The following is a 24390-nucleotide window of genomic DNA, read 5'->3' as shown; positions in this document are numbered from 1 at the left end:
CTGCATCGGCAAGGCAGCTTGTTCCTCCCTCCGCTTCTTTAAACTGCTTGGCTGAGGAGCTCGAGGCTGCCCTTGCCTCAGCTGAGGACCCCTGACCTGCCAGGAGGTCACACAAGCCAGCAGTGGGGTGTGGGCTCCATTAAAGTGCTCCTGCTCCACAGCTGAGGGAGCCCTGATTCTTCTCTATCGGATCCCCCCACTTCGCCTCCTGGTTGTGCAAGCCAGAGATGGGGAGGGGTGCGGATGTAGCACTGCTTGGCTGTCTTTGCCAGGGAGAGTGGGCTCTGCCTTTCCTCTTGGGGGACTACTCTGGGAGGAAAGACGTGGCCTGCTCTCCCGGGCGAAGGCAGCCAGGTGATGGTAGCCAACAGAAGAAAAAGGCAGCTGCCTTGACACAGGGGGTGAGCGGGTTATGGCAGACATGCATGCGCTTGCCTCACACATTGCTGCCTTGGCACGGGGCGGGGGGGGGGCTACCTATTTCTCCAGGGAGGGTACTGTTGCTTGGCTGCCATCGCCAGGGAGGGAGGGCTACATCTTTCTTCCCAGAGTAGTCATTCACCCCAGGAGGAAAGACGGAGCCCATCCTCCCGGGCGAAGGCAGCCAAGCAGTGCAGAGGTTGCCTGATGCTGGGCCCAGCGCTCGCCATCAGCATCAGGCAGTCCTGCTCTGCAAGGCATGGATGGGGTGGCTTATACCCAGTGCGGTGCAGAGGTTGCTTGATGCTGCCGCTAGGGAGGAGGCAGCCTTGTGAACGGAGCCTGACAGGCTCTGTCCGCTTGGCTACCGCCTGGCTGCCTTCACCTGGTGGAAGGAACAGGCTACATTGGCCTCAGCTCCTGGACAATGCAGCTTGTTCCTCCCTCCATTTCAACATCACAGTATATCGCCAGATCGCGATTTTTCGCTGGCAATGCATCTTGATGACAAAAAGCTGACACCACTCTCTGAACTAAGGGTGCCTTAAGGTATTGGTGTCCCAAGCAGTGTAAGGCTTTGTTTTCCATTCTTGCGGAGTGTGTGCAACCCTGTGACTCACATACATTCCCCAGTATTACAGTAGGTTCCTCTTTGGGAACTGAACGTAATAAGAGTGTCTCATTTTTATGGTACATTTCAGGTTCAATACAGCGATTTCAGGACCTTTAGCAGAATAGATTCCTAGACTATTACAAATTTATTCAAATACATTTTGAATGCCATGTTATTTAATTGATATTCAAATGTGTCAGTTGTGGAATCAGCACTGCATGCATTGTTGAAACTCCTGAGCTCCCGGGTGAATGGCTGCATAGGTAGAGGGTATGCTGTGTATAATGTGAAATGGGGAAGTCTGAAGAATCAGGACTCCTGGTTGTAGAAAGAGTCCCATGTTGTAGTGACTAGCCCTTTGGAGAATGGGGATGAATGGATGAATGAATAAATAAATAAATAGAATCTACACATATGACTAAGCATTCATAAGGGAAAGTGCTGCTCATAAGCAACCTGTCTTCAAGTATAGCGATCAGCATCTTTTCTTAGGCACAGAATGTCCTTCTCTAAACTTTCACCTGCAGGACAGCATTCTACAGCACCTTTTGCTTCTGTATGTGGATCTGCTTGTACAGAGCTGGCTTTTGTGTGTGCATAAGTAGCTGCACATTGTCTATGTAGTAAACATTCCTAGCTCATCTCTCAGCCCAAGCACATACTCAAGGCCACAATATTGGTTTCAAGTAGCAATTACCTCTCAGGCTCGTCTGTACCATGCAGAAAATAATGACCTACCTGGAAGGGTTGTTTGCTGAGAATTTTATGGATGCTAAGAAAGTTCTGTATAAACATGACACATTATCATTAATTAACTTACATTATGTAAAAGTTTTTTTTGAAAAAAAAAGGACTGAGGTAAACAGAAAGCAGATACATCTTAGACCAAAGATAAACTTAATTGATTTAGGCATTATTTTTACAATGGTTGTGGCTCCTTGTCTGAGCAATTTATAGCCAACCATAAGTGTTTGCCTCACTGTATGGTTTGAGAGGACTGATCAGAGAACCAGATCAGTGTTATATAGCTCCAGCTTGGCCAGCACTTCCTTTATAAAAATGCTTTTTGAAGAATTTCTCACTAAGAAATATAGATTTTGCCTTGGAACTAGAAACTCCCATGTACTGCTCATACCCACAATTATTAAAAATAAATCAGCAGACAGGACAGTGTTTTATCCATTTGCCAATGGCATAATAATAATACAGTAATAAATTTATTATTTATACTCCGCCCATCTGGCTGGGTTTCCCCAGCCACTCTGGGCGGCTTCCAACAGAATATTAAAATAAAATAGTCTATTAAACATTAAAAGCTTCCCTAAACAGGGTTGCCTTCAGATGTCTTCTAAAAGTCTGGTAGTAGTTGTTCTCTTTGACATCTGGTGGGAGGGCATTCCACAGGTTACATGGCTGTTTAAAGGGCTGTTATTTCACTGTGATCATCCACTGAGGTCCAGATAAAAAATACGATGGGCCAGGAGCAGGGGACAATGCAAGAATTGTGCCTTATCTCTCTTCCCCCTGCTCTGTGCCGCCCTATATACCCACACACCCCTGGTACATTAGGCACCAATGAAGTGTTTCAAGACATCAAGTATCTTTTCAGCAGCTTGGGCAAACCAGGAAATAAATTGACTTTGGTGTTTGAGCAAGAGGCTGCAGTTGTACAAAGTCAGATCCTTATCTGACATAAATGGAGCTTTCTCCTCTGACTTTGAGGGCATTGTGCCATCTCGTATAATTTGAAGATCCAGCACACGCCTTTCAAATGGCACCTCTACTAGGAATGAGAATTCAATTCACCCTACAAAGTCTAATCCTTCTCTGGCCAAAGTGTAAATACTAAACGAAACTGATCAACCAAAGTCATGGGTTGAATGGCAATAGAGTCCCCTCCATGTAACCCACATAAAATTTCTCATGGATACACATTTGCAGACAAAAAACCCCCTCAAGATTTCCCTCCCACAGGCAGAGTCGCCATCTGTTGTTTCCATCCCCTGGGAATTCCCCATCTCTGCACTGATTCTAAACCTCTCTGCCTGCTCTCCTGATGACTAAACTTCCTCATTGGTTATCCTATCCATTCGTCTAGCGTAATAGTCTTACAACCACTTTGACTGCCATAGTCTGGTGAAGTGCTGATAATTTTGGTTCAGATTTCCTTGCTGCCACCCACCCACAGCATCTATGGTTCTCATGGTTCCCTGGAAGGAGATAATGACTGTCAACAAGCCTGAAGTGTGTAGCATAGGTCTGCCTTTAATCTATTTCCGAGTTCATGAATGCTTTGGTAAACTAGAAAATATTAGAGTGATTAAGGCCAAAATAGCTTTTGTCTCCATACAGCTCTGGGTATGATCTACACCCCAGTGAAAAAACAGCACCCATGTACAGAGGATTCCTGTTCAGCTCAATAAAGGGCTGTCCTTTTCCAAGGCAATAAAAGAAGCACCAGTGCACAGTGATACCATGTGCTCATATATCCACATCCAGGGCTCTGTCCCTGTATGACACTAAGGAGGGCTAGGCAGGGTGGGAGGGATAAGGAAGGTGACACAGACCTTCCATGCTCTGTAATGGTTCAGTGGACCATGGATGTCAGAGCTTGTGTGCACATGTCAGGGGACATAGGAGGAGGAAGCACCCGTGTACGGGGACGGGGGCAGTCTGTACGTGAAGGCACTGTGTATGAAGGAGTGTGTCATATCCATGCAATGCAAGCCTATGCATGTTTACTCAAAAGCAAGCCCCACTGTGTCCAATGGTGTACATACGATTGCAGTTTCAGTAATTTGAAGATAGGGAATGCCAAGGAAGTTGTGCTGTGGGATGGTGATGGATAGGTGAAACAGAGCACCAGAATCACAGCCACCTCATGCAGTTCCACCGAGGCCTGCACTGACAAGGTTAAACAAGGTCACTTCCTTGGTACCCATTTCAAAAGCAATCAATCATGTCACTCCAAAGCATTGTTATGGTAACTAGTAAAATGTGAAGAAGAAAAAGTCATGCACGATTTCTGTCACAGCCCACCTGCTTCTAGTGCTATTTAAAATGGTTTGAAATGCAGTCGGCATCCTAGACCGATGACCCTTGAATTGTAAACCAGTTTGTTTCATTATATATACAGGGCTGCTCTTTCCAGCATTTTGTACATCTGCCAATTGCAATCCTTAAAGTAAAGAAAGATTATATTGTACTTAATTCATTAGGAGCTTTTCTTGTGCCTGTCACATGGAATAAAAACATTTTCAGGGCTGCCTTTGTTAAAATGACTCACATGTCTTGAATTGCCAAAATGGCAAAGCATCTTTCCGGGGATGTGCTCTTCATTTTGTGCTGGGTGATATCCATATTAATGTTAACTTTGACCTATATAATGGCAGACCTTCAAGAAACAGTGCTATTTCACATTTCAAGTGTTTTTTTTTAACTGAACCAAGGCAGTGTATAAAATGAATTATTCTGATGTAACAAATACTGCAGTCTCTGTTACCCAAAACCAGGAGCGGCCAGCAAGGATGGGGAGTATTTGTAACTCTGACTTCCGGGTACCAGTATCACAACAGGTGTGACACAGAGCGAACGGTGTGAGGGCAGGGCAGTGGTGAGGGCAGAGAGGTGTGTGTGAACTACTGGAATCTCACCACTTCGCTTTTTTTAAAAAAATAGATCTAGTAGACACAATTTGAGTCGTACAACTCAAATTGATGGTTTTTGTTTTATGTGTTTCAACAATCCCAGTGTTTTAAAGTCTGTAGTACAGATGTTGTAAAGGTTGCTGTAAACAAGCCCGTTGAAGAAGGTAACAGTGGTTACCCAGACGTCATTGCTGGTTGCAAATAGCAGTTTTAAGCTTCAGGGCCCCAAAAATGTAGGTCCACTGCTGCCAGCCGCACACTGCCCTGTAAGTAGCATCAGCATCAGCGGTACCAGGAAGCCAGGTCCACAGCACCACCCCTCACAGCTGGCTGCTCCTGCCAAAAACTCAGGATAGCTGAAGGACTTTGAAACAACCCAAAGCAATACTGACCTTCTTGTAGCTCCAGTGCTGGTTGCCCTTCATACCATGGCAGTCATAAAGTGTGACGGGGCTGCTGTGCGAAACGGCATCAAAGCAGAATTTTCTGGTGTGAAGAGGTTCTCCTGGACGGATGTCTTCTCTCCAACCAAAGGTGAAGAGCTAAGGGTGGGGGAAGCATTCAAGTGACACTGTGTTCTAACTTGGTGTTTGACCGGGAGATCTGATAGGATAGTAGGAAACTTCTGGCTTGGCTTCAATCAACCATTAAACCAAAGGTATTTGGCTTCAATGTAATAATTAATAATGGCCCAGAGCAACCCTAAGGAGTAATGGCTAGGTTTTTGGCAAGGAACCGCAATAATTAAAAGGAAAAGAAACCCTCAGTATAAAAAGGTACACAATGAACATCAAGAAAACACTTATCCCGCTGAAGGGGAAATTAGAAACAACCACCGTTCTATAGAACTAATCAAAAGACTGTCAAGATAATGGGTGATGAAGCTGGGAAACGAGCCCTAAGGGCAGTGAAGGAGCTTGGAGATGAAGCCTCACAGGAAGAATTGAGGCCTAGTTCTCACTGAGGTAGTAAATCTGTATAAATTTGGCTATACTTGTTCAGGAGTGCTTGTATAATTTATTAGTCTTCCATGCAACCAATATCCTCCATGTAGGAAACTAGATATCAGGGCTCTAGCCTAGCCTTGGACAGGAGATTTTAAAATTTCATTTTCATTTTCTTTGATACAGGGAAGCATTAAGTTGCAAGAGAACATATTTGCTGTCTGAAGTGGTGCAGCCCAGTCAGAGATTTGCCACCTCAGCAAGGACTAGGCCTCATCTTGTTCAAGCATGATGGATCAGTGGTAGAGCAAATCAGGGCCAGCCTGTCCATGCGGCAAGGTGAAGCAGTTGCCTCAGACAGCAGATCTGGCCTCCTTTGCCACTGCTCCTTGTTGTTTTGGCGTCCACTCCTGGCTGCCTCCCCCACACACGTGTGCCCACGGCCACCGCCTCCATGGCTGCCCATCAAGAAAGTGGCCAGGCAGGGAGAAGGAGGAAGTAATGTTTGTGTATGCAGAGGAAGCAGCTGCGGTGAAAAAGGGGACAGCATTTCTGTTTTGCCTGAAGCAGCAAAACATCCTGGGCCAGCCCTGGAGTGCAATGCTTTACATTCATAAAGTTCTAGATTCAATCACTGGCCTCTTCAGGTAGGACTGTCCTGTGCGAGTCGTGCCTGAAACCCTAGAGAACCACTGCCAGTCAGTGTGGGTAATAACAAGCAAGATGGACTGGTGGTCTGATTCTGCATAAGACAGCTTCCTATGTTGTTAGCAGTACAAACCATGGCTTATCTGAATGGTATCGATACATAGGAACCAGGCCAATGCGTCATTCTGGAACTTGACATAAAATGTTTCAGCACCAGTTGCTAAGATTAGTATGGAAATTCCCTGTAGCAGGTGCTATGAATGATTGGCTGGTGCTAAGAATGATATTATGACTGCAGTGGCGGCGGAGGCAGGCAGCCACCAGGAAGAAGCCGTTTTGAATTTGCAATCTCTGCTTTTCAGTTGATGACTCACAGTCAATGGTGGTGATGATGATAATATATATGATATCATCATCACTTCCACAATATATTTTTAAGGTTTGCCTGGTGTTTGATCTATGGTGGATGCTGCCACGGAAGTTATGCCCCTACACAGAATCATAGAATATCTGAACTCGCCTTTCTTCAAGATAAATTAAACGTGAGTGTTCTTTTTAAAAATGCTGACATGCATTATTTACACTTCACTATTTAAAATTTAAAGCTGAACTGCGCTTTGGAAAAGTGCAAAACTCCAACGCCAACATTTTACAAACTCAGCCATCCCTGATGGTGTGCTAGAGCTGGTGCGTAAAACCAACTAATGCACGTTAAGAGCTAATTAGCCCACCTTAAATAGTCTGGCGATTGCTTGCAGCCCTCCCCACTGTCTTCTCCATCCCTGAGAGAGATGAGCTTCCACATGTAACTTGCAGTTCCCTTTATTCCGAAAGGTGTTGCACATTGCTGAGTTCCATTCAACCTTCTCATCTAAATTGTGCTGGGATCTTTCAAGGCTACGTATTGTCAGTTTAATTTCTCTCTTTTGTCACTTCCCTCTCTGAACCACAGCTGTAAAGCTCATCTAGAATACCCTCTTCTGTAGCTACTGACTCCATTAGAACTCCGTTAGAGCCTTTCAGGTGGCTGGTTGAATGATCACAGGGGTTTACAGGGAAGGAAGAACATTTGAAGCCTGGTCTCCCAGGTCCTAATCCAACACTCTAATAATCAGACTACACTGCCTGTCCGTACATTTTAGTTGCTGTGAAGACACACTGAGTCTTTTTTTTCCTGAAAAAGAATGCTTCTACAAAACCTAATAAAGTGAACGGAATGAAACAATATCACTGATGTGGCCAAAACAAAATGATATCATCCTATCCCCAATGGCTGGCAAAGGGCTGATCTGTATGGACAGGATTTGCCTGGATAACATGCTTGTTATTATGCTGCGCCATAGTGTGAAAGCCAGGCTTAATTTTATCTTGAGCCGATCCTCACTTTGTGAATACTGTGACTATTTTCTCATTTCTTCTGTTGGCATCTGAAAAGTCAGATAATGAACCTGCTGAGGTTGTTTATCATGTCTGCAGCAGAGAAAGCAGCAGTATATGAACCTGAAGACAGCAGGATGGCTTTTTCTTGTTCCCGTTTAGTTCTTGCACAAATGTCTCCAGCACTGAAGATAAAATAAAGCTACATTTAGCTGGCAGCATTGCTATGGGGATGGCAGATAGCCTAAGGATGTGACACTTACAGTGCAGAGGTAGAACAACGGCAAATCCTTCAGAAAGGCTGTCGCTGGTGCCAAATGGCTATAGAAGGGGATGAATACCCAGAATGCACTGTGTGGGGCGGCTGGAGTGAATTATTTCCCAGGATGCCACGAAGATCCTAAGTATTGCCTGATGGACTGAAGTTGTCCCAGTTATAATCAGACTTTTTTTTGTGCTTAAGAACAGTAAGTTTTCTACTTCTAGGTGCAGGTTCCAATGGTGCCTTAACTTAAAACAAAGGTTGCTTGGGGACAAGGCCCACAACTGGCTTCTTGATTGAAGACCCCAGTTGCAAGGCTGTGTATTTTTCCTCAGTTGGCTGTGACCAGCTTGAGGGCTTCCAACTCTACAGAGCCGTAAAAATCTACCCTTCCAGATCCACTTGATGGGGAACCTATGGCCCTCCTGATGTAGTTGAACTGCAACTCCCTGGCCATTAGCCATGCCTGTTATAGGGCTGAGGGGAGTTGGAATCTGCCCAGAGTGGCTGCGGCAACCCAGTCAGATGGGTGACATATTAGTAATAAAGTTAATATTATTATAAAAATAATCCAATGCTATCTGGAGGGTCACAGGTTACTCAGAAAGTCTTGTGAGATATTTCCTTGCAGATACCTCCTGTTTTTGTTTTTTTAAAAACAAAAAGTTTTTGATACAACAAGGGTTGTTTTGCACATTACAAAGCGACCAGGATCTTTGATCAGTATTGGTGTGTGAAACTTTCAGTACATTCATCGGGAAATACATACATGCTACAGTTATATGAGGATATGTAGGCGTTCACCCATGAAATATGCAATGGATTAAATTGGTCGGCATCCGTCTGTCTCGGGAAACAATTGAAGAGGGCCCCTTTGGGGGTGAAGTCAAACCATTGAAGAGTCACAGCACCTGCTGTGGCTGTAGAGACCAATACAGGAGATACATGTTTTGTTGCAGCTGGGGCAGATGAAGGTGTTCGGTTGTGCTGATGAAGGTACACCATGTTTTTCTTCTCTCTCTGCTCCTCCCAGCAGCCATTCCTCCTCTGGCCATTGCTGTGGATGCACCACCTGACTGACTGTCTCCAGGTGCTGCATCCGTCTTCAAGGTATTCCAATGGCAAGGTTGATGTTGCCAGGCTTCATGTCACAATTTGCAGACATCTTTGTAATGTAGAGTTGGTCTGCCAGTGGGCCTGGTGCCTGAAGCCAGCTCTGCATAAAGTGCATCTCTGGGGAATCTTCCATCTTCCATTCTGTGTACGTGGCCAAGCCAGCGCAGAGGTTGCTGAGACAGGAGTGCAAACATGCCGGGAATATGGTTTTGGGAGAGCACATATTTGTTTGAGACTCTGTCCTGCCCTGTGATGCCCAAAATCTTCCTGATGCAGAGCATGTGGAAGATGTCGAGGCGCCGTTCCTGCCACATGTCAGTTGCCCATGACTCACTTCCACAAAGCAGCGTGCTCAACAAGCAAGCCTGGTAGACCTTCACCTAAAGTTGATCAACTTCAGACCTGATAAAGTCTTCTAGAACCAAGCACCCAAGAACCTTCAACTCAGAGAACATGCCGTACACCAGGGGTACCCAGACTAGGTCCCGCGAGCCAGATGCGGCCCAATTGGCCTCCCAATCCAGCCCGCGACTACCCCCGCTCTTACGGCGCGGCGCGTAGCGCGGTGGCACTCTTCCAGGTCGGAAAAAAGCGCCGAAAATCGTTTGTGCGCATGCGTATGGGCCTCTCCTGACCCAGAAGAGGTCATTTTCGGTGCACATCTGGGTCGGGGGAGGCCCATACGCATGCGCACAACCGATTTCCAGCGCTTTTTTCGACCTGGAAGTGCGCTACCAAGTGTGTGTGCGCATGCGCACGGGCGCGCACTCCCCTGCCCTCCGGCCCAAAGCAGGCCCAAAGCCCAAAGTCTGGGGACCCCTGCCATACACATTCTGAGCCACCTTTCCCAGTTTGATAACCTCCAGTTTTTTGGGACTACAACACTCAAAATACCCAGTCAGCAAGTTCATGGCCATGCCGGCTGTGGCTGATGGACACTGTAGACCAAAAACATCTAGAGGGCACCAGGCTGGCTTGGATTATTCAGTTTTCCTAAATTCTGCCAGACATTTGGCCAAGCTCCAGGACAGGTTGCATCTGAGGGTCCAGTCTGTCATGGGCAGAAGTCTACAATGGTTGATGAGCTGATGGCCAGGTTCTGGATCGATGCAGCTCTAGGTTTGACACGGGAGCCTGCATGGTTATTCAGTTAGATCACTTTCTCAGACTGAGGGACTAAGTCTGCACCAATTGTTTATATGGAATCCATTGGTTACGCAGGTCACATGTTCTGGTCACTTTTATTCATGTTATGGTGACCTAAAACTCATAGGCATTGTGTGGGCTGCCTTTGAAAACTTACTTCAGTGTGTCTGGAATTCTGCAGCAGAATTTATAACTGTGATGATAGTTTTCATCCCCCCCCCCTTTTTTGGTCTACCAGTTATTTCTGGGTATGATTTGCTGGTTCTAACTTTTAAAATCCTATGGGGCTTGGGAAGGGCCATAACTCAGTGGCAGAGCACACATTTTGCAAGCATTTAGCACACAAAAGATCCCAGGTAGGTTCAATGCCAGGAATCTCCTAGCAGGGCTGGGAAAGACTTTTGTAAGATGCACTGGAGAGCCGCTGCTAATCACAGTTGAAAATACTGAGCGAGATGGACTCAGTATAAGCCATTTCCCAGTCTGCTTGAATACTGATAAGCTCTCTATCTTTTGTGGCTTTGGAATCTGAAAATCTTCAACAATTAAAAAAACAAAAACAAAAAAACGGCCATCCATTTTTCCATCTTGCATTTGTTCAGCATGGAGCTCTGCTTGTCCAGCAGTGCCCTCTGCTGATAGGTTCTGGGAACTACATGCATCAAATAAAAAATGCAGGTGGCTAGTGGGGGGGGGGAGAGGAATCCAACTAAAATGTCACAAACTGGTGTGCAATCTTTTGAGTTCTTCATAACACTTCTTCAAGCTAGATGTAAAACAGAAGCAAAACAACAAATAGGGATGGCATGTGTGGACAGAAAAAGGCCCAGGCTGTAGTTTGGGAGCTTTTTCATCTTGCCCTGAAACATCATTCTCTCTTCTTGCTAATCCTCCCTTTAAAAAACAAAACAAAACCTGAACATCTGGAAGCTTGTTCATTACTTTGTGACATTTTAGTTGGTTCTACAAAGACAGTCACCTTAATATTACACCAAGACCAGAATCAAAAAAATTCAGCAAACGATTACATTGGCTACATAAAAGAACAAAATACCAATACAACACAAAACAAACTGATAGCAGCAACCCATAATAACCTCCACAAGGGGAATCTCCAGGGTGAGCAGCTGCTCTATTGAACAGCTGCTTCCTAGCCTTTTCTGCGACTGATGGGGGTTCTGCCACAACCGATGAAATGCCAGGGATTTTTATCTGCTAAAAGGTAAAAACTAGGGCTGTGCAATGGCTGAATTAGACTGATTCGGATCGATCCAGGATTGAGGTAGCCCTGGGTTGCATTGGGTTCACCTGGAGCGATCTGGGGGTTGTCAAAAGGGGGGCAGACACAGAAATGCCAGCATACCTCCCTAAGAAAACTAAGGCTACAATCCTAACCCTGCTTACCTGCGAGCCATAGCAGTTTTCCTGGTGAGGTGGAATGGCAGCAATAGCCTCCTAGCAGGGGTGACACTGCAGCTTACGGGGAAGGGGGGATGGTGGTGAGGTCAGGGCTGTGCGACCATACTTGCAGGGCTAATCTGGTGCTTCTACCTACATAGCCCTGACCTCACCACCACTTGGTCTCTCCTGGTGAGCAGTAGTGATGCCCATACAGGAAAGCTATTTCATGTGAGCTGCTCCTGCCTACTGAATTCAGGAGGACCTACTTCTTGTTTAGCCTGATTAGGAGCATGCAGCAAGTTTTTTCTGATGAGCAATACAATACCTTGCAATGTAACAATTATCAAAATAATTGGCAAGTTGGAAACAGTTGTCATATAGAAGCAAAAGAACAGAACAGAACAGAACAGAACGCGGTGAACAGAACACAGGAAGTTGCCTTATAAGGTGTCCTTCTATTGGTTTATGTAGCTTAGTATTCTCTGCATTGATTGGCAGAGGCTCAATCTTCCCAGAGTTTCAGACAGGGTCTTCTAGGCCTCCCCGAAGATTCCAGGGATTGAACCTAGGGTGTGTTGCATGCATAGCTTGTGCTCTGCCACTGATCCACAACCCTTCCCCAGGTTGTTTTCTCATGAGCCAAAAGCTCTTGAAAAAACACATCTCATGGCTTTTGTTTGATTGAATCTACTGCACCATCAAGTTCAGTATGGAAGAGGAAGAATTGGGGGGGGGGGGGAGACCAAAGCTAGAGGTTCCCCAAGAGACAGCTTCAGTCCTTGGTTCAGTCCTTGGATTCTTACAACTGTCACTTGGAGCAAGGCTTAAAAGTCCCAAGACACCCTTAAAAGTATGGATTCCGAGCCAAAGTCTTGAAAACAGATGACCATGCTCTGACCTCTATGGGTTATTGGGCAGTTCCCAAATAATAACAACATATTAAGCTTTTGGGTACGGTATTTCAACCACCCACTGTCCAACAGAGACTGCAAATACCAAATCAGTGCTGACAACAAAGGGACGTTGCTGCTTTTACAAATAATTGCAGCTTGCATGTGGTACTATTTCATTTCCACAAAACAGAAAAGGATTTGTCAAATGTTCAATGTCTGCTGTGCTCTACCTTCCGCTCCAGTCCATCATTTTGCCTCAGATATTTCTCCAGCAGACCACGCATTATGTCACATACACTTGTGTTGAATCTATTCACGTTGGCAGCAACCCAAGAAGCATTTCTGTTTCAGGAGACCTTTGGACTCCTCAGCTTATTCATAACAATTCACAACTCTTGTGCTCAGGACTCTGCGCAAGAGGGTGTACATGTGCTATTCTAGACAGAGGTGATTAATGTGTTAGGAAGGGGTGTGTCAGCCAGAGAAAGCCCTTTACAATCTTGGAACAGAGGAAAAACTATGTGATGGTCCAAATACCTGCTCATGTGACCAGGTCCGTTCAGAGCCATCCTTCACACAGATGTCCAGCCTCAGCTCTGTGCCTGTACCTCCGTGCTTACTGTCCACACACAGGTTTGCTGCCACGTTTCGAATCTGGAAAATTAAGCAACCACCATTATGAACCGGAATGCAGCTTGGAAACCTGAGAAGGAAGAGAATAATTTCCTTCTGTGAGGCGTGTGTCTTGTGCACAGCCCAAATCAGTTTGATGAAGACACCAGCCGTTCTCTGATTCCTCTGTTAGAATTACTCTAAGTCTGGGCTGGCCCTACCATTAGGCACTGTGAGACAACTGCCTCAGGTAGCAGATTTTGGGGGTCATGAAAAAGGTTAGTTTTCAATTTGTTTCTTATTTATTTCAGTGAATGAATGAATGAATGCATTTTTTTGCTCGGGGAAGAGGCGCTTATGCAATTTTCTGTTCCAGCTGCCGTTTGGCTGGCCTTGGGTCCTATGCATCTTAACCTTAAGTGGGAGGCAGGAGGGGAACACCATTTGCTACTTAGGCACCAAATGTCTTAAGCTGGTTCTGCTGCTATATAGACCTGGTCATTATGCATAAACACTGGCAGTTATGCAAATTCACATTATTCAGCATGAATTAACAGCATCATCAGAATTTAGTACCTTGCCTAGTCAATATCATCAACAGATTTCAGGGAATGTGAATGGATCAGAGGCTTTGTACCCATTATTGGCTTAAAACACAATGAGGTTGCTTTTGTTTTGTTGTATTTCAATTTGAATGCCTACAGCGGCATTGCACTTTAATGCGTTTCCGTTCAGCCTGCTGTCTGTCCACACCAGAGGGCATAGAGAGGGCAGGGATGTCTTTGCCAGATGCAAATTGCCTAGTTGGTTTCCATGCCCCTCCAGCTATCACCAGCTCTTACTGGTGAAGCTTTTGCCCCCCCCCCCCAACTCTGCCTCCTTGTAAATCACCTTTGTGGGGGCTACCATCTGCAGCCACTATTCTATACATCTCTCAGATACAGTGGGATTTACTCCCAAGAACGGAAAAAGTGAACACAGCACAGAGTCAAAGTTCAAACTTTTTCTCAGCGTTTCTAGCTCCTACTTTCAGACACACACACACACACACACACACACACACACACACACACACACACACTTTTCCTGACAAGTGGTGCTTGGTGCATTTTTGTGCAGAGTGAGAAGGGTGTTGTTAATGAGAGGTTTTGGGAGAAAGTGAGAGTAGGGGGAGGACGCTTGTCTCTTCTGGGCTTTGAGTTGTTCAGACTATCTTTGTGCTGCTTGATCCTCTGCCCTTTCACCCTCCATGGCTTCTGCCTGGAGAGAGTTCAGAGCTTTGCTTTTCCCAGTGATGGCACTTTAAATAACCAAATAAGAGGAGGCAGATCCCTCCTCCTTGTTTGCAGAGACTCTGGAAGGACCCAAATGAGCTTGAGCCCCACCCCCTCTCCTGCCTCTTGCAGTTAAGGAAGGTGTGGAGCAGGATTGGCGTGGGGTGGAGCATAGCCTAGGAAGAACCAGACAGAGAGGAATGGTGACTGCATTTGGTTCCCATCCCTGACATATGTAATACACTGGCCAACCAAAATAAACAACTGCTGTACTGATTTAGGAATGGGCAGGTCTAGAATCTTATCTACTTCAATGAGGAGCACATAGGAGCAGGAACACATGGAAGATCAAAGTTCAGCTCATGGGTGTAGGCAGGGGGGGCAGGAGGGGGCAGCTGCCCCCCCCCTAGAAGCAAAAATAATAATGTATTTTACAGACCATAACCAGCACTTTTCCCCTCCAAAAACTGAAGTGGAAAGGGCTTTGCTTTAGCAAGAGCAGCTAAGTCTCCGCTTGCTGGGGGGGGGGGCACAGCAGTAACAAAAACACATCAAATAAATAAAGCAAAGTGGCTACCAGTAGTTAAGCAGTTAAGACAATGGAGCATATATCCCCAGGCAAGATTCGATAGCTGACCATTTCACCCTATTGTTCTTAAGTGGGACTTGTTAATGAGCATTCAGGAGCATTAAGAGTTCTATTGGCGATTTAATGAGGGTGCAGACTCAGAGGATTCAATTTGACTAAGGTGGCTCTGCAAGGCTAAAAGGAAGTGAATAAGAAAGGGGGGGCTGTAGCTTTGACAGACACAGTGATGTTTATAAAAAGCATTGGTGTTCCAGTCTGCCCCTCCTCCTGCATCTGTATACTGTAAATCAGGGGTGGCCACCTCCCAAGAGACTCTGATCTACTCAGAGTTTAAAACTGGGGGTGATCTACCCCCTTTTGGGGGGTTCAGGTCAAAGCTGTTGAGTTTTTTTAAAGGAAGGGAAGCCCTGTTTTTGGGGGTTTAGGTCAAACTTGTTGAGCTTCTTTTAGGAAGGAGGGAGGCCCATTTTTGTTTAGGGCTTCAGGTCATAGTTCAACTTTTTTGAGGGAGGAGGAAAATTTTGGGTGAGCTTTTTTTAGGGGTGCCAGTGACCTACCAGTGATCTACCACAGACATCCAGTGATCTACTGGTAGATCACGATCTACCTGTTGGACGTGCCTGCTGTAAATCAAGCAGAGAGAAAGCTGCTTACAAGGCTCCTGTACATGCAGAGTTCCAGCATCCCAGCGTCACCCAGAGGCACCCACAAATATGAGTTATCCCTCTCTCTATTTCTTCCTTCCTTCCCTCCCTCTTCCATCGTTAATAAAATACGGGGGGGGGGCAGATAAGCCCCACATAGAAAGCCCATCAACATGGGGGGATGACTCTTTCAAATACGGTATTTACCAGTAATTGGGGGGGGGGGAGAGGCACCTAGGCCTCTAGGAGTTGGATGCTATGCCTAGGAGTAGGACAATTTAAGAAAGCAGAATGATGCATATGCTATGGTAATATATCAATAGAATCATAGAATTGTAGTCGGAAGGGACCACAAGGGTCATCTAGTCCAGCCCCCTGCAATGCAGGATTTTTTTTCCTAAGGTGGGGCTTGAACCATGGTTGAAATATTATGCTGATATGCAGCAACGCCTCGGAGCCGTCGTGGCTGCAGCCGTGTCTTGCCTCGCCCTTGCCCGCCCTGCCACCCCCTCTCGCCTGCCCGACCCTCCCGTCCTCTCCAGCCAAGCAGGGTAGCCGCCAACGCTACCAGCCCCAGAAGCACAAGGTGGCCGCTGCTGCCACCGCCACGATGTCATCAGGCCCGCTGACCCTTTAGCCCCGCCCACTTCGTGGCCCCTCCCCTTCCATGCCTTGGCCCCGCCCCTGAACGACCATGGCTTGCCCCCCCTAGTTTTGATCCTGGCTACGCCCCTGGTTCAGCTTACCCACCAGACTTTCCCAGTGGAGACCATTGGGTGGAATGCAAGGAGGCCAACAGGAGGTCAGAGCTGGAGCTAAAAATAGCTGGTGCCAACTCATTCTGACTTCCTCCCCAAGAGGGCGGCACTTACTGCAGGGCCTGCAACACACCCAAGCCACATATCTCTCCTGGGAATCATGCAATGGATTGGGGACCTGCAGCCACTGCGCCACCTTTTCAGGCGTTGTGGGGCTTGCATTAGCCCACTGCCTCCCCCTCAGCTGGAGGGCGGCTGAGGGGCAAGCGGTGGGCAGACTCCGCCCAGAGTGCCCTGCCAGGCTCACCCCTGAGGTGTCCCAGGTGCTGGAGCAGCTTGCTACACTGCTGTTCCTCCCTGCTGAATTCTACGAAATCAACCCTGAGGCTAAGGAAGTGGCAACTGATAGCTGGTGGAAACCTTGACCAGTTGTAAGTAGGCTGAGGCTGGATTGAGCTTGGTGGGGCAATGCTCCAGTTGCCCGAATGGACAAGCCTCCCCTGTGTTTTCCATTAGCAACCAGACATATGTCTGGGACAAGTATAGTCAGGACTCCTCCTTTCTGAACCAATCACAGAAGTTCTTAAGCTGAAGCCCAGCACTTATCCTTATTTCAGCATTAAATCCCCTGCAGACTTGGCTGGATGCAGCCATGAATACATGTGGAAGCTTACAGAGCAGTCAGCAGATAGGTAATGAAGATGTCTTTGGACCCAGGCTTGTCAGATGGCTCCAGATAAAAGACTTGAGAAAGGGCCTGAGGGCTGGTGGAGGAAGATTGTGGAGGTTTAGCAGCGAAAGAATACATCCTGCTTTTCAGCAGGCGAGGCTTTGGACTGAATCTTCCCAGGGCCTCAAGTGGCTGTGAATGAGTGATGGGAATGAGGCTTGTCAAAGCCTGCTTCCCCGCAGCAGACAACTGGATGGGGGAGGGAATCGGAGCAGAAGGGTACATTGGCTGGCTGAGCCTCAGGGCGTCTTGCCTCCCTTTGGGCAGAAAGAAGCTTCTTCCTGCTTGGATGGTTTGAATTCGGTTGCTAGCCTCATTGCTCTTTCTCACCTGGTGCATCCATAGCTCACTCACCCCCTTCCATTCTGACTTATCCGGTGCTACTGGATTTAAAAAACCTTGTATATTTATACACTGGCCTTTGGGCTGCAATGGTCACTTGAACCAGCACTATTTAGATCCCGATACCTGAGCTTCTGAAGTCACCACATACATTAAGTTGCACCCTCTCAGCACCTATCATTTACTTAGGAACAAATCTGCTTAGCACTGCTGGATGCTTTGCTCCTATGTCATCCTAGAGAATGCCAGCAGCTCCTCCTTGGATTCCCCCTTGCTTTGCTTTACAGGAGGTGAATGATCTCTTGCCGCTACTAAAAGGAAGATGGAAGCTACCATGCCCTCCGAGTATGATGGGGTGGATAACTTTATTCATGCCAAGGGCCGCTTGCCATTGTGTGGAATCTTCCAGGGGCCGCAAAACAGTGGTGGGTGTGACCAGAAGCAAAAAGTGGGTAGATGCCACTCTTACCTTTGTCTAGCAGGGTCAGTAGCGGTTGATGGAACAGCGTAGGTAAGGTGGCCTTGCTCGCCTGCCTTCTGAACACCAAGTGTTGCTGCTGGGGTTGGGAAGCCTCAGATCCAGGGGCTGAATGTGGCCCCCACCCCAGCCTCTAACTGGCCCTGGGAATGCTCCCCAGGCCACCCAACTCACTGGCCCTGCGTCACACTCTTGAGTCTTTTTGCGTGGCTGGAAGATGCCCTTGAACTCAAGTAGTGCCTCTTGCTTGCTTGGCTGGAGGATGCAGTGTGGCATGTGAGTGTGTGTAGAAAGTAGCCTGCTGTCCAGAGGTAACATTTGCATTTCTTGTTCCACTCACTTTTGCCTCTGACCCCACCTACCACTGGCCCATGGCCCTTGAGAAATTGCTCAAAAGGGAAGGCAGCCCTCTGGCTGAAAAAACAAACAAACCTTCCTCATCCCTGCTGTAATATGCAAATATTGCACAATATTATTGTGTACTGTTGGGTGCTTAATTAGCCTTACAACTTGCAGACTAACCATATCTGAGGCTCAGAAGCATATTGTGGTCCAGTGGCAAGAGCAACTGGGGACAGGTTGGCTCTGCAATTACACACATGGACTTCATTGGGTTTTGCCACTATCTGAACGGAAATCTCCTAAGACCCAGGTCAGGAATGGCAGTTTGACAGTATTCTAGGTCAGGCAAAGTTGAAGTGACCCAAGTTGCGACAGCAGCTTGCAAGGACGTGCACAGGCAATGCAAACTCTTTGGCACCCCCTTGGGGACTACTTTTGCAAGACATATGGCTGGCGAGAGATGAAGGATTGCCGCTCTGTAATGCTGAGTGGAAAACTGTGTAAGCATGTCCTGTTGTCAGACAGCATTAAGGAGACGGGAGCACATTCACTTAAGATGCTGTCCATGAAAACAGCCCACTAAAAAAATTAATAAATAAAAGCATAGACTCTATCGTTGTTCATTTTTGTCAATGTTGATGAGCACAGAGTACCAGCTGCACAGAACAAGAATGGAGAAATCACAGATTTGCAGAGGATGGATGGATGGAAACTGATCCAGCACATGAATAATGGAAATGCTCCATATCTAAATATTCTTAATAGCAGGAGTGGGGGACCTGTGGCTCTGCAGATCTTGTTGGACTCCTATCTCCATCAACATCTGCTGGGCCGCATGCCCCCCCATGCCTAATGGAAACCTCCCAAGCTCATTCAGCTCACAACTTACTGTGAGCAAAGATAAGATCTAACATGGATGAGAGGCCAATATATTTTTTTGGGGGGTTGTTATTTCCCTACAATCATGACATTTAGGAAATTAGCAGGCATACTGTTAGTGTCATCTGCAGCAATATTTGGATTCACAATTAAGGCCAAGAGCACCCAGACACTCATTCAATGAGACTAGCATGGCTACAAACCTCTGAGAATATTCAACATGCAGGTTGTTAAATAGCTACAGCCATAGAGTTGCCCTGCAAAATGTGAAGACGTGCAAATTTCAACACGTTTGTGTATTGTTTCAGAATGTATAAATTAGGTAGATTCCCCTTTAAATGCAAACTGAATCCTTAGCAGAAATCCATTTGTAAAGATGGAAGGAACCTAATCTCCTTGCCCTGGGACTTCAGAAGCAGGGGGAAGACCACTCTGGCCTCTGCCATTGCTCAGAGGAAAAGAGCCACAAGAAGACTTTAGCAAGAGGAAGACTTCCCTGGCCCTAGCCATCAATTATAGAAGGAACAGCTGCACAGAGCTTGCTCCCCACTTCACAGCCAGAAAGTACACTACCCTGAATGCTGGATGTCTTGAGACTGCAGAAGTGTGGGGAAAAAGAGATTCTGGCCTCTGCCACAATCAGAGTCTAGAAGCCACCAGGCAGATGAACTGCATCCTTCCAAATAAAAAGTCCAAAAGGGAAGATTGGTGGGTGGCGGCAGAGCAGTCTTACACCTGTCTTCCCCATCCTGTATATGGCATTCCAATGCAATCCTATATGTGTCTACTTGGAAGGAAGTCACATTATTTTCAGTGGCACGTAAAGGTAAAGGGACCCCTGACCATTAGGTCCAGTCGTGACCGACTCTGGGGTTGCACGCTCATCTCGCATTATTGGCCAAGCGTATAGCTTCCAGGTCATGTGGCCAGCATGACAAAGCCACTTCTGGCAAACCAGAGCAGCACACGGAAACGTCGTTTACCTTCCCGCTGTAGCGGTCCCTATTTATCTACTTGCATTTTGACGTGCTTTTGAACTGCTAGCTTGGCAGGAGCTGGGACCGAGCAATGGGAGCTCACCCGTCACAGGGATTCGAACTGCCGACCTCCTGATCAGCAAGCCCTAGGCTCAGTGGTTTAACCCACAGCACCACCTGGGTCCCTTCAGTGGCACTTACTCTCAGGTAAATGTGTATAGGAGCACAGCCTTTAAGTATAGCATTATTAGAGAGCAGGCATATCCCTCCTCCAGATGACCTGAGCAGGTCTGAAAACCTCTCAATGTGTCTCCCTAAATGCCTTAATTATTTTAAATGTCTCTCATTAACTCTTCGGGGGTGGGGAATGGATGCAATAACTATAAATGAGTGTTCTCCATTTAAAAATAATGACCCACAACATCAGCCCGCTAATCAAACAGTGAGAGCCACATACCCTTTCATCTGTTATTGGCACCCCAACTACGGTCCTAATTAAGCAAATTTGCTTTAATTTGGGAAAGAAAAAGAGAATTGTCAGGCCACTGGTGGCAACAGCAGTGAAAGGCTTCACTTCGATGAGATGGAAATATGAATGAATTATCCTTACAGCCCAGCACTTTTAAATACTAAAATAATCCAGCTGCTTCTGGATCTCATGAACTGTGTCGCTGCAGCAAAAAAGGCTTGTGATTAAAATACATGTGGCAGAATGAGTCATGGCTACTTCTCATGTTATATTTTAAAGCCTCAATCACACTCTCAGGAGTCACTTCCTATCAATGAATTATGGTGGCCAAAGAGGATCGGGCTTCTGCACCTTTAATAGATGTGCAGAAGAAAGACTCAGCGGGTATAGTTTGCCATACAAGCTACACCTGCTGAAGTTCTCTCTTCTGCACAACTATTAAAGGTGAAAGGATCCTGTTATTTTTCGCATCTGGCCACCCTATGATGAATACAAGATTGTTATATGTATAGCTTATTCCCAGGGTCAATCTGGACATCAATATGATCCATATATATACGTGTGTGTGTGTACACACACATACACTTAAGAGGAATTGCTCTTTGCATGTAAAACCTTTCATAACATGAGAGGGTAAATGATACTTCTTGTTCAGTAACTAGAAGAGAATTTCAATCCGTTTCATGAAAAGGAGATCACATTTGTCCACTTAATGCAGCTCTTAGAAACTGCAGCAAGAGGGCAGAGAAATCCATCCATTTGAAAAAAATGGAGACCTGAGGAACCTCTCATCATCTCTCAGTCAAGCCCACCTCCCAAGATCATAATGAGAAATAGTCTCCTTGGGGAAAGTGTGGTGGTATATTCATGTGATAAATCCTAGTACCTGTAGTAGTAATCTGAAAACTGGGATGGCTAGTTGCAATCAACTCAAGCTCCATTTTCAAGCAATGATCTAGCCATGAATTGGTCAATCAAACTGACAGGTCCGTGACTGTTTTCTACCCTGATAAGATTAATTGAAAACCAAGTTTACATGGTATTAGAAAAATACAGGGCAGCAGTCTAGCAGCATTTAAATGCTGGATGTAGCAAAGAGCTGAAGCTTCTAAATGAAGCAATCTCTAGTGTCTGGAACACACAGCAAATCAAGTCAGAAACGCTTTTCAATTGAATGTTCTGTTCAAATAGTGTATTGTCCTTGACTATCAAAGTCGGTGCCTTGACTCGCTTGTTAGGGTCGCCACAGTTCAATACGGCATCATAAAAGGCTTCCAAGCCCCACAAATTTACCAAATGCCTTTCGCGTAGCAAAGCCCCAGTGACTTGAATGCTCGAGTGGCTGTGTTGCAACTGGAGAACGTTTGAAAGATTTTCAAGGGTGCAGAATACAAAAGAAGGCAGGCTGCCCTGTGCATTTAAATTTAAAGCATATATCGCTTGAACTGACACGGCTACTGTGATTAGCGAGACAGAGAAAGAGAGCAGTGCGTACTTCACAAACCAGTATCTACAGGCTCAATGCCTAGCAATAAGCTAACTTTTAAGCCAAGTGATATCTAGTAACTTTTAAAAGCAGACACACACGCGCACACAGTCCTTTGTGCAAGCCGTAAAAAGAAAGAAGCCATAAAAAGAAGAAGAAAGGAGTTGGGAACAGAACTCAGGCACAGATAAAACAAGGTCTCTGGAATTCAGAAGGAAATTAGATTTGATGGAGGGAATTTGACAGGCAAAGAGGGGGTGCAGCATTCCAGATGAGATTCTTTTTTAACCGTTGCCTTTATGCACCATAAATGCAGCAAGCCGATGGGCTGAGATGGAGTCATTAAAGCCACGGTGTCGACTCTGAAACTAATGTCATAGCAAAGGAGCTTTGTCAGTTCTAACACTTTGATTCTTTCCTGCATTTGTTACTAGGTCCAACTTCAGAGTTCTCCCTTTTGGACCTTCATGTCACTGTGGTACAACCCCCCTTCCCAAACGCCCCTCATGAGATTCATGAGTTAAGTTGTCTGCAAAGATGAGGCTAAAACAGCGCGCTTTGCTTTCATTCAGATTTAGGCAAGTTTGGAGAAGCCAGGAAGTGGGTTTGCTTATCCATCACAATGAGTTTGGGAATCGCTGGTGGCAGGAGAAGAGAAAAGGAGCAGGGTAAGGTCCAGAGAATGAAAAGGCCCCCAAACAATCCCAGTTGCATTTTGTTACTTGGCACTACTGGCCCCCGATTTGGTTGTGTATCCTCATCTACATAAGGTCCAGCTATTAGGTCCGAAGGAGGCTGAGTGAGCATCTGTATTCAGATGGGCAGAATAGCCCGAGCTTGAGGAAGAGTATGCCCTGAATGCAGGACATATCAAGCACATATAAATGTAGGTCTGCACAGTTCAAGTGGATCAAAGGGCTCTGTTGCCCTAGTACAACTAATCCACTTTAAAAGAGAAGCAGACTTTTTTGCGGTTAGGAAAGTGATAGGGAAACACATTGAAAAGTGTGAGGTGTGTGAATGTCTAATGGGAAGATGTACAATGGCCCACCACAGCCAACAGCCGAATAAAAGGATGAATGCTTATTGTCATCTAAGTGCCCTGCAAACAAATTGGAAAGTATTTTGAACACAGTCTAAACTTCGCATAAACTTAGTCAGCAAACCAGAACCAATGCACAATATGTAGGCCACCTGGAGAAGCCCCGAGAGCAAGTGAAGGAGAAGACCAACAGCTGGATCAGCACCAAAAGCCTATAAAGGGCCAGCAGACTACAGTTGACACAAGTCAGTCCGAAAAGGGGGACAGTGAAGGGGACTCTGGTGAGCTCTGGGCCAACCCTCCAGATGTGAGAGGTTGCATCCATGCAAAGGTGGGTAGTGTCCTTGTTTTTTTTAGTGAGATCTTGAGGAATCCAAATTCTGTGGCCACAGAATCACAGCCAGAACACAGGCCCAAGTCTGCCATGTGTAAAATAGCTAGCAGTGAATTCACCAAGCAGTGACTTTCTTTCACATTGCACCCCTCTGCAAATCCCTCTGACTTTCCGCATTTGCTTCAAGTGATGAATAGGCAAAACAGAAGGCCAGATGCACCACGTTCCCTTCCAGCACTGCATGGCTGGAGGCACAAAGAAACCCAAAATAGCAGGTTGCTTCAAGGGTACACTTGGTGATGTTCAAAGTTCACATTTAGCCTTTGTAAGAACACATGCTGCCAATCAATCACTCATTTGCAGCAGAGAGTTTTGCAAGGAGAAAGGCAAAATGTGTGTGTGTGTGTGTTGCTGTTGTGTGTAAATGTGAGAAAATGGGGGATAGGAAAACTGGGAAGCTGAGCTGCCATTTGCACGTGCACGCGTGCACACACACACACTGTCTCACACACAGAAAAATGTTGTATGCTTCAAATGTCAGAAGAGGCACAAAACTCAGTGCAACAATACATACAGCAGTCACCAATCCACCAGTAGCAGCGCATGTCAGGAGTGGGGAGGTAGATACTCCTGATAGTGGTGTCACTGCTGGTTATTGGGACAGGATGGGGTCATGGCAAGACTGGGGCAGGATGAGTGTGCAGGCGGGAGGAATGCCACCAATCTGGCATTCCCGCTAGTCAGCATTTGCCCCAGCCCTGCCTAGATAAGCAGCAGTGGCAATATTATTACTACAATTATTAATACGAATAGCCTGCCTTTTCTGCAGACCAGGACTGAAGGTGGCTTACACAAATTAAAACAACACAAAATGCTAAAAAAGCATAAAAGACAATCATTAAATGGTAATTACACTCCAATAGGGGATGGCTCTGCAGCTCCACCCAGAGCAGCTGGGGCAACTCAG

At 46.3% G+C, this 24390-nt stretch overlaps 1 protein-coding gene and 1 long non-coding RNA gene across 3 annotated transcripts in view; one reads left to right on the top strand and one right to left on the bottom strand.

The window, feature by feature from the left end:
• GALNTL6 (polypeptide N-acetylgalactosaminyltransferase like 6) overlaps window positions 1-24390 on the bottom strand; it is a 543124-nt gene that overhangs the window by 5349 nt on the left and 513385 nt on the right. Inside the window, exons 11-12 of the mRNA XM_060278706.1 lie at window positions 13005-13121; window positions 5073-5222 (exon numbers count right to left, since the gene is read on the bottom strand). Coding sequence (XP_060134689.1) covers window positions 5073-5222; window positions 13005-13121 — 267 coding nt within the window. The remainder of the gene's footprint in view (window positions 1-5072; window positions 5223-13004; window positions 13122-24390) is intronic.
• LOC118083366 (uncharacterized) overlaps window positions 1-24390 on the top strand; it is a 52987-nt gene that overhangs the window by 5193 nt on the left and 23404 nt on the right. The window lies entirely within an intron of this gene.

The sequence above is a fragment of the Zootoca vivipara genome, chromosome 9 (assembly GCF_963506605.1).
Source record: "Zootoca vivipara chromosome 9, rZooViv1.1, whole genome shotgun sequence".
NCBI classification, from domain to species: Eukaryota; Metazoa; Chordata; class Lepidosauria; order Squamata; family Lacertidae; genus Zootoca; species Zootoca vivipara.
Note: the sequence above shows the minus strand (reverse complement) of the source record. Positions and strands in the feature narration are given on the sequence as shown.